General features: G+C 41.0%; 2 protein-coding genes and 1 non-coding gene across 3 annotated transcripts; 2 read left to right on the top strand and 1 right to left on the bottom strand.

Annotated features, from left to right (window-relative positions):
• Positions 1 to 73: 73 nt before the first annotated feature.
• CYBJADRAFT_t25 lies at positions 74 to 155 on the top strand. Its single transcript has one exon. It is a non-coding gene; the product is annotated as a tRNA-Leu (tRNA).
• Positions 156 to 447: 292 nt separating this feature from the next.
• SPO14 (phospholipase D) lies at positions 448 to 4,962 on the bottom strand (the record flags this gene model as incomplete). Its single annotated transcript, XM_020212367.1, has 1 exon — positions 448 to 4,962. One exon carries the CDS (start codon positions 4,960 to 4,962, stop codon positions 448 to 450), a length of 4,515 nt encoding a protein of 1,504 aa, XP_020072953.1.
• A 1,827-nt stretch (positions 4,963 to 6,789) lies between these two features.
• IRC20 (E3 ubiquitin-protein ligase IRC20) lies at positions 6,790 to 10,664 on the top strand (the record flags this gene model as incomplete). Its single annotated transcript, XM_020213239.1, has 2 exons — positions 6,790 to 7,773; positions 8,038 to 10,664. The coding sequence occupies 2 exons, from the start codon at positions 6,790 to 6,792 to the stop codon at positions 10,474 to 10,476; spliced, it is 3,423 nt and encodes a 1,140-aa protein (XP_020072952.1). The 3' UTR covers positions 10,477 to 10,664.
• Positions 10,665 to 10,900: the final 236 nt, after the last annotated feature.

Below are 10,900 nucleotides of genomic sequence, written 5' to 3'. Positions count from 1 at the left end.
TGCTTATGTAATGATTATATAATCTGCTAGAGGGCCGACCTGACAATGTGCATCTGTCACAGAAACATCAAATGGATCTTTGGCCGAGCGGTTTAAGGCGCTCGACTCAAGATCGAGTATCGTAAGATGCATGAGTTCGAATCTCATAGGATCCATTATTTTTTTTTCAATGTTGTTGATTGAGCTATTTTGAAGATGACGACAAAGCTAGGCCCCTCGTAATGGCTTCAGCCTGCCCACTAGTCAGTACCAACACGACAGCCAGTAATATACCGGTGTATCAAGTCTGCTTCATTGATTCGCAATCATACCACGCTCATCATTGTTAAATACGCCATATCACTTTCTACAGTGCTTATGAGAACGCCAGTTTATCTGGTCTATGAACCTACACAGGGTTAAAATTATGCTATGATGCCAGCATAAATAAAGCTCATTAGATTAGAATCAGTCATAAATTTCAATAGGTGGTAGTCTATCCATATTGTAGAACCAGTTACCACCTTCGATTTCTTTCCATAGCCAGTCAGTTGGGAAAAGAACCAAGTGACCTTGAACTTCACTTAGTATTCTATCAGCGGTCTCACGATCAAACACACGATCAGCACCAAGTGGAGATCTCTTACGAAATGCGTACTCGCCACTTTTGCCTCTCTTTGGAATATCAGAGCTACCAGAAGAATCGACACCTGAGTCAGTATGCGGTGGTGGAGCGTTGCCCAATATACCTTCAACCGAGCTCACTTCCTCAATATCTTCAAGACGGACAGAGTCACGTCTTGGACTCGATATCTTATCATCAACTGTCGAGGTTTCAGAGTTGCTGTCCGATACCTTTGAAGTGAGACGTCTATCAGCTTGTTGCTTTTGAGCCAGGCTAAACGCAGTGTTTAACTTTGTGAAAGTTTGGTAATCCTTCCATGTAGCAACTGTATCATCAGGTTGACAGTGAAATACCTCTCTGAATAAAATGGTGTTCCTATGAGCATTGTTGAACCAAACATCTTCGTAAAAGGCATCTTCTAAAGGATCTCCAAAGCAGTATGGGTCAATGAATTTTTGAAATTTTGGTTCTCCAATGAGATCGTTGACAGATTGAACAAGGCGTTGTGCATTTGCAGAGCTCAAGTTAATCACTGGAATGTTCTCACCTGGAAGATCTTGAATTTCGTTCAAATCAGAATCCTCAGCGGACTGGTCATTACTGCGACTCATTAAATCAGCTGCAGATACAGCATCTTGGACAAGGGTTCCTGTTTTTGTTAGTCCTTCCTGTGGCATCCCAGAATGATCCAATGGTGGTAGATTTGATTTTGAACGTCTTATATTTTCATCATTAACTTGAAGTTTTTGTTTAGCTGCAACTCTTTGCAGATAAGCAATTCTTTTCAACATATTCCATCTCTCTTGATTTCTTTCAGCCAAGGCTAATTCTTGATCATTGGTTAGCTTAGAAGGATCTGAGATCAATTCATCGTCGTCTAAGAACTCTAGAACCTGTTCAACGTGAGGAAGGAATACATCTGTTGCATCGTTGACCAATGACTCCGTTGCCCACTTCTTCAATGTCTTAGCAGCATTCAATTTGTAATTTTTGAACGCCTTACTCTTCATCTTGTCCACGCCTTCACCTTCGACATCAAGTTTATGCTCTTCGTTGTTGGTCACTCTGGAGTCTGAAGAAAATGGCTTCTTATCACGTATTCCCACATTTTGCTCCCTAGCACGATTGTTGAATGAATGGTAGGATAAATATACAGGGTCATGTGATTTGGAGACCAAGAACTCAGGAATATTCTTCTTGTCATCCTCCTTGTTGATTTCCTCAAACCTTTTATCCAAAGTTGGTATCTGGGTTGTAGAGTTAGCCCAAAACTTTTTCCATTTATCTGTTCCCGACGGCATATTCAAAACATCCCTAGATGCTAACTCAACCATAGAAGATTGTACTTCATGATCTTTATTACTAAAATTGTGAGTCTTCGACTGTTGGCCAGTCTTGGTTTCTCTTGCCAACTCTTCAATCTTACTGAAACGTCTCTCAACAATATCCAAGATATCAACATCAATACCCAAATGCTCTCTCATCAACCTCATTCTTAATGTATGGGCAAACTTTCCTGCTTTGTATGGTTTTCCATCCATAGTTGTGTTCACCAACTCAGTATCCCTAACAATAGCTGCAACCTCAGAATCCCTATTACCTCTTTGAGATCTTTCATTGATGTTAGCTGAGCCGATAAGAGCAGTTCTATCATCAGAGATGATTATTTTTGCATGTATATACAACTGTTCACTGACAACCGTTCTATCAGGGCCAATTCTTCCCCACTTTCTTAAGGAGTAGAATTGTATATAGTCGTAAGGATTGATCTTCATCTTTTTCAACTTGGCAAATATTGATGTCGTACCTCTTGATATTGATTGATATTGGCATTGCATAATGACCCTTACCGAGGATCCTTCAGCTTCATCGACTTGGCTTTCAAATCCAGGCATCAAAGGAATGACGATTATTGCTTTCCATTTCTTCTTCTCATTGTGTGCACGAATGATTCTGTCCACAAGAGCATCGCCGATTCTGTTCTCAATAACTGTACCATCAAATGCAGATGCCGTTATGAAGAATTGATTCTCAAGGTATACATAGTGTTCTGAGGTCTCTATGATTTTCAAGTATGCATTTTGAATGGATTGCTCATGCTTTTGTAATCCAAGGGACCAATTACCAGATGATCTCAATAGTTGCACCTCACAAGTTCCTGCTAAATCGTATTTTTCCAATTCCACTGGGGTAAAGCTGGTTGGAGGTATCAAGAGTGGAGTTGGTCTTGATGGTCTCTTCTGTCTCAATAAGTAGTTCCATCTCTGCACAAAGTGCCTTGCCAAATCCCTTGCTGGCTCACCAGCAACCATCATATGGACATCATGCCATGGCATACGTGGAACAACTTGGCGGTCATACATGGATTCATACGGTTTGTCCAAGTCGTAGAAATCTTTTACTCGAGGATTAGAGTAATCTTTTCCCGGGAAAGTTTGGAATCGAATTCCTTGCTCCGATGCATCTCTCTCGCTACCAAAGTCGTATGGAGAGTCGTCAACTAAAACATGATCAGGTGTATCGTATCTTCCAAAGCACAAGTCAATTCCACCAACGAAAGCAACAGCATGATCAACAATACACAACTTTTCATGGTGAGCCCAGAAAAATGTGTTTTGTAACCACTGATTTGGAGAACGGAGGACATGAACATTTGGATGTAAGTCTATCAAGGAGTGTTTGGTCCAAAGAGAATCTGTAACAACAGTCGTTCCAACATTTCTGTAAACAATAACAAAAACTTTAACTCCCTCTTCAGCTTTTCTTTTCAATATTCTATCAAGACGCCACTCTTGGTTACCATTTGCTGGGCGTCTCATGTATATTTCAGGAGATAACCACCAATCGTGTATATAGATCACATCAGTTGCCATCTCTAATGCTGAACTGAGAGCCCAAAAGTGATCTCTTCCATCAACGAGCCATTGTGCGAAGCAGTTCTCCCTTACTGGAGCAAAACTATTGAATCTGTTACTGGATGACCAGATGGTGTTTTTCTGCATGTTTTGTATAGACTGTGCCCACATTATTGCTTGATTCTTTGACTTTGCAATCATTTTAAGTTCACGTTCTCCGTTTTCAAGCTTAATCACAACATGGGGTAGCGTTTTCCCTGATCTGGGTGGTTTGCTCTCATCGATAGATGCAGTATCGTCATAGAATGATTCATTATCGTTATCAAACTGAAGAGGTGAGACAGAGTTATCCTCCCCATGGTATGTAATTTTGAAGCTGCTATCAACAAGGAACACATCTAGTGGAGTTGTAGAGTATATATCAGACACATACATGATGTAAGAGTCCCTCACGAGAAACCATTTATATGTGTGTCTCTGAACCATCTGTTTAATATCACTGAACTTCCAATGCCCGACTCTCCAACCTTGTGCTTTTGAAGATGATCCCACAATCATGTAACCTTGTTTTCCTTGAAATCCGTGTTCATAGCTTAAGAGAACTCCAATTGGAGATAATTCAAAAAATTGAAATAATCTATTGGCTTCAGCTTTCAATGCGAATGCCAAAATCAACTGATTCAAATAATTCTCGATTTTTTTTCTGAACTGTTCTCTATCATTGTCAATCCCCCTCTCATCACTGATAGACATTCTAGAGGCTATTCTATGAATACGGTCCACGAGTCCACCCGAATGGTCTGATGAGCCAGATGACAGACTTCCATGTCTTCTATTTTGACTCGGTCTTGGAACATCAAACCTATTGCTAGCTGGCTTTGGGGTTGATAGATACGTCTCATTGAACGTAGGATGTTCCAAACGTCCAGGTTCCATATCCTTGGACAGGACTTTTGGAAACTTTGGTATCTCTGTGTGTTTGAATCCCTTCAAGCTCTTTGACTGGAAAACTGCAACTTTAAGCCTTGAGTGTAAGCTAACAAGATCTCTCAAGTCCTTTATCACATGCCACTTGAGTCTGTTAGATCCAATTCCATATTCTAAATTTATGCGATATTTTGTATGTTTACTTCCAGGTCTGGATACATCTTCAAGCTTGATTGCAAGTTGATTCAGCAATAGTGGGGCCCTTCTCGTTCCATGCTCATCTTTCAAAAAGTTCGAGGCCAGGATCAATGCTGCAGGGGAACCCGCAATGAGACAAGTAACCATGTTTGAAGCTCGTATTCTTGCAGCCTCTTCGGACTCATCAAGTTGGGGACGTTTTGGGGCCGGTGATTTGGCAACAACAGACGACTTTCTCGGCTTACCAAACTTCAAAGCCTGTTTCCATTCCTTCCACCTTGTAGAAGAGTCTGGACCAGCAGAGAACCCACCTGGGATGAGTGAAAACTTCCGCCGCCATGTAGGAAGTTCCTGTTCGCCATCATGGAGATGAGGCATAACCTCCTGTGGCTGCGGAGGTTCTTGTTGTTCGAACGCAGTTGAAACCTGTGTATGTGGACTCATTGGCCTCTGAGGATGTACCTTTTCATCATGATGTGCAAAAGCGCTCGAGGAGACGTTGTCGACTGGCTCCAAATGCTCGCCGCCTTCTCTCTGTTGGTCGTCCTCGTTCTTATGCCAAACGTCCGCATCCCAGTTAAACTGGTTGCCAATCTCATGGGGTCTGAAGAGTTCACCATTAGCATTAGACCTCTGAATAGCAGATTCATTTGACTTCTTCCGAGAAGCCCTAATGGACCTATCGCTCGCCATATCCTCACTGTTTGGGTCAAGAGGGTCCAAGGTCATACTTCTTTACTCTATGTGTTTCTATTTCCCACCCCACTCCGGTGACTGATCAAATTCCAACAGCTCTCAACTGCCAAATAATATCCGTCTGATATCCTCAACAAGCACACACACACTCTCTTTCCCTTGCTCCTTATAATAATTGCTTGTGCAGGCAGTGGCGGATCCTGTGGTGTACTTCTGTGCGCTGCCTATTCTGTGTGCCTATCCTCCAGGTGTAAACAAAGAAAATCTCCAAACCAATACAGAGAATTTCCGGGTTAAAGCTTGCCTGTGAGTTCCAACACAAATCGTACTAGAACTTCTCCAAAATTCGTACAGCAAAACTGTAAAGAACTGTTCGTATTTGCTTGTCTATGGCCTTTACCGGGTGTCTATGGGTAAGCTTGCTATGCCTGTTATAAGACCTCAGCGGTTAAAAAGTTGTTTATGCGTAAACAATCGGACAAAGGTGGTAGCAGCGCAAGGACTGGTCTCGTTGGTGCTTGTTGCCGGGATGGCAGTGTGCGAGGGGCAGATAACGCCGATGTATACAGTCTACCAGGTTCTTCTTAGCTTCTACTTTGTATTATGCACTTTCTTTTGATAATGCTATAGGGGAATCATTTTGTTCTCCATTTGTCAAGTAATGAGAAGCTCTTGTGAGGGGCCCCAGCCTGGCAGAAGGGGACTTTCGGGCCCCAGGCTGAGCAGACGGGCGCTCTACGGGCCACCAGTGTAGCGGAAAAGGAATAGTAGAAGGTCCGTAGAGCGAGCCGAGCTTTGAACGGGAAGAAATATGTGACACAAAAACAAAATCAAAAACAAAAACAAAAACAAAGTCAACAACAACAACAGCAGCAACAGCAACAGCGTAGGCGGGAGCCCTAGAGCACAGTCACAATGTTAGAAGAGGATTACGTGGATGGAACACTCTTTCTAGCAACTACGGTAAAGTGTATGAAACCTTCTGTGATCTCCAAATACCACGGGCTTGGACCGCCACGGATATTTAAGAAGAAGAGAGAGTTTGATCAGATAGGGCCCTGCAGTTCATTCCAGGAGGACTTCAGTCTGATCACTATAGCGGACATAGTGCTGAGTGGAACATGTGAAAGCTCACTAATCGAATGCGATGATTTTGAAGGGTTTGCCAACGAAGTTTCAGTGGAAGTTATACCGAAAGTACGAAATGGGATGTTAGCGGTATACTCTAGAACCAGAGGCCAGCTGAAACAACAACTTTTGCTCAATTTCGAGCTTGAAGACCCCACAGCGCTGGATGTTATTGCAAGCCACTGTCGGGTCTTGTCTAACAACAATGCATACTTTGATAGATTCTTCAAATACCCGCATAGGCCAATTCTATCAGTGAAGTTAAACAGTGGCCAGTTCTCTGTCACCCTCAAGTATACAATACAGGTATTAGAGACACTATACATGGATTACCCTATTGACGTTGCAGGATGTATATCTCAGATAATGGACCATTCCATCATGGGTGCTAAATGCTCGAAGGAGGAGGTTAATTCAAAACTGTTTTACGATTGTATAACTGAGAAAACTCAAAATTATCCACAATGTCTCAAACCTCCACTGGTACCAGAGTTGGATACTGATCTCCTAAGGTTTCAAGGCACAACTATTGAATGGATGCTTTCGAGAGAGAATGTCATATTCAATAACTCTACAAAATCTGTCAGTGATATTCCATTTTGGACAGAGAAATGCGCATTTCTAGACGATAAGTTCATTCTGGAAAAATTGGATAAGTTGTCTTTCGGATTCTCTCTTGTTCAAACACCTTTGCAAACCGAAAAGATTTGGTATAACAAGTACTCTTCAAATATATGTTCAAAGGAATCTGCTTTAAGATACCTTTCAGAGGAACAAACTCCAAAAGGTCGGGGTCTACTCGCCGAGGAAATGGGATTGGGGAAAACAGTGGAAATTATTGCATTGATACTGCTCAATCAAAGACCCCATAACCAACTCCTAGAGACTGTTCATGACGATGCTCGAGATAGAGATATTCGAAAGGCAAAGACAACATTAATTGTTTGTCCAGAGTCTATCTTGTCCCAGTGGTCTGATGAAATTGCAATTCATGCCCCAAGTATTTCAGTGATGATTTACCAGGGATCAGTGCAACATAGAAAGAAATCCCCATCAGAGGTTGCAACGGAGATGGCACAACATGATGTGGTTTTAACAACTTACACTGTTATGTCTCGAGAAGTACACAGTGCTCTGTACAATCCATCAAGATCTAAAAGGGTTCGAAGAGCAGTGACAACGAAACGTGATTTACGGAAAGACATTCATGATCCAGGAATATATGATCAAGCTGCATTGGATGCACTGGAAGAGATCTATGAAGACATGAATCTTTTGAACGATACTTTGGATAATCGCCCTGACTACACCTCACCTTTAGTACTATTGGAATTTTGGAGAATGGTACTAGACGAAGCTCAGATGGTTAAGAAATCGTTGTCAAATGTGTGCACCACTGCCACTTTGATCCCGAGGTATCACTCGTGGGGTGCTTCGGGTACTCCTATAAAAAATATTGTGGATGACTTAAACTCACTGCTAACATTTATGAGATTACACCCACTGGGTTCTCATAACAGTTGGAAATTGCTCAAACAGAACCCTGATGATTTCAAGCATTTATTTTCCACAATATCTCTGAGACACACGAAAAGTATGGTGAAAGATGACATCAAAATCCCCCCACAGACGCGTATACTCCTTAGTGTGCCATTCGGTCCAATTGAACAGGACAACTATGATTCAATGTACAAACAGCTGTTGACAGATGTTGGCTTGGATGAAATGGGTAACCCAGTGATTGATGGATGGGAACCAACACCTGCTTATTATGAAACGATGAGATCTTGGTTAACTACATTGAGACGTCTTTGTTGTCATCCAAGTTTTGGTCGTGAATCAGGATCAATTGGCACAAGAAATTTCCAGACAATGGACAGGGTTCTTGATAAAATGATTGAAGAAGCACACGAGAAGTTTAGAGAAATAGATCGACGCTCTATTACTGCTAAACTCGAGATTGGTCAGATTTATGAATTTGTGAGGAGACCAAGAGATGCTTTAGTTGTTTGGACGGAATCATGTAAGGAAATTGAGAGCAAATTGCAAAAGGCTGAAAGTTCTAGAAATGACTTGAGTGTTCAATATTTAAGAGGACTGCTTGAACTTTTGCACAGGGCATATTTTTTCATTGCTTCAGCACATTATCAAATATATACTCCTCCATTAACAACACTTGTGCCTAATATAGTTGAGGCGTTGGCTGAAGAGGAAGGCATAGATCCACATCTCATTACATTTGATCACATCAACTCAGCAGACATTACCGTTTGGAGAGTATTGACAGAAGATGAATCAAAACACCAAGAACTTGAGAGGCAGTTCTACTCCATGGCTCAAAATCTAAGAAAGAGAATCCTAGCAGAGCCTATGGAGCAAGTACGACAGGGTATTGAAAACTTGCCGCATGATGTGCAAGCTCCAATGTTTACAATTTCTCATCGTGTGTTCAAGGATCTTGAGGTACAGGTTTTCACTTTAGAGCTGAAAAATGTGATTTTAAGTTTGAATGAGCAGAACGTTGTACTAAATAGGTGGTTATCCCAAGTTACTGATATTTTGAGAACACCGCTTCTCGATTCTATTTCTGATCCAAGTGGTGAAGAATACGCAGCTTCTTTGAATGACCAGGAATATGTTTCGATACTACTCACATACATCCAGAAAGTTATCAAGAATAGAGAACAATTGGTAACTGGCAAAACTTCTGGTGAAATATATCAGCAAATCAATGTTGGTAATTCATCCGGTGATTCTTTTGCTGAAGAAATTGATAAGGAATACCCTAAAGTGTTTGCTAAAGAATCACTTCGAGGATTACTTGTGAGATCAAGATCACTGGTGGCAAAGGACAATCCGACTGAGGAGATTCGTCCGTTTACAGATGTGGTGATTAAATTGAAAAATGCATTTGAAGAGCAAAAAGATTTCTGTGACGCAATCTCGAAACATTTCAGAGTGTTAAATGATCTTTATAACATTAAGATCAACTATTTCAGAAGACTTCAAGAACTTTCTGACAGTGTGCGGCCATTTGATCAAAAGAGGCATTATCATTATGATCCTGATGTGAAAATTGAGGAACTTTATAACGTTATTGACACGACAGTAAACGAGTCCAAAACTGTGGAATCCAGGATACGTTATCTGAATTCTTTAAAGCAGGATGCTACTGTGGATGATAGCTCTAAGATGTGTGTTATTTGCAGAAGTGCCATCAATATTGGTTCTTTGACCGCATGTGGCCATCAGTACTGTAAAGATTGTTTGAGTGAATGGTTACGTAAGAAGTCGGTTTGTCCTGTATGCAAAGTCAAGATCAAACAGAGTGACGTTTATACTTTCACCTTCAACAAGCCTGAGGTCAATGTTAAGCTTGCCACATCCCAGCCGTCTGGTGAAATGTTCCAAATATATCACCAATTGGACCATGAAAGTTTACAGAAACTGAATGAGATCAAGCTGAAGTACAATCATGGATCCAAAGTTAATATCATTGTGAGACAGGTTTTGTGGTTGAAAAGACGCGATCCAAAGGTTCAAATTGTCATTTATTCGCAGTGGACCCAGCTGCTATCCATCATTGGTAACTCTTTGAGATTCAATGGTGTCGAATTCTTGAGTTCTTTTAACGCACTTGATAGGCACGGGTCTGGTGGTAAGACACCATTCAGAAAAGATGTTGCCTTATTCAAGAAGGATCCCAACATTACATGTTTCCTCCTCAATTCTAATGCTGATGCATCTGGATTGAACCTTGTGAATGCCACGCATGTTTTCTTGTGTGAGCCTCTTGTACAGACTGCGCTGGAGCTACAGGCTATTAGCAGAGTTCACAGAATCGGACAAACTAAGCCAACAACTGTGTGGATGTTCACCATTTCTGGTACCGTGGAGGAAAGTATTGTACTCCTTTCCACCAGAAAAAGATTGGAATTCAAAGAACAGTTCGAGGAAGAGGAGATGGCAAAGAATGTAAGTTCACTTGTAAGAACGAACGGCGAGTTTGTTGAAGCTTCTGATTTGTGGAATTCCTTTTTCAGTCATAAAGTGGGTAGGTTGATATGATACGTAACTCAATACCATGGACAGTAAAAGTACTTGAGAGTTTGTAATAGCTGAAGTCATTATGACCTTATGAGGTAACAACACTGATCCTGGTAATTTACTCTCTTTTATTTTACCAAGTGCATAATTTTTCGCCGTTCAACTGTACCGTAACTACTGTACATTGTAATGATTTAATACCATTTAATGATACATGACTTCAAATTAATAAACCACAGATGAGGTTGATATTTATTCAATGTTGAGGATGCACGCCAGACAGTAAAATTTTAAATAACGTGAGGACCGATTATCAGTGATTAAATTGAGGGAAATGTAAACTTGTAATAAATATATCCGATTGGCACCAGAATAATCCTCTATCTCTTGCAAAGACTCAATATTACATTGAACATCATTTGAACAAATCAACAATTACTTCATT

The sequence above is a fragment of the Cyberlindnera jadinii genome (assembly GCF_001661405.1).
Source record: "Cyberlindnera jadinii NRRL Y-1542 unplaced genomic scaffold CYBJAscaffold_1, whole genome shotgun sequence".
Classification (NCBI taxonomy): Eukaryota; Fungi; Ascomycota; class Saccharomycetes; order Phaffomycetales; family Wickerhamomycetaceae; genus Williopsis; species Williopsis jadinii.
Note: the sequence above shows the minus strand (reverse complement) of the source record. Positions and strands in the feature narration are given on the sequence as shown.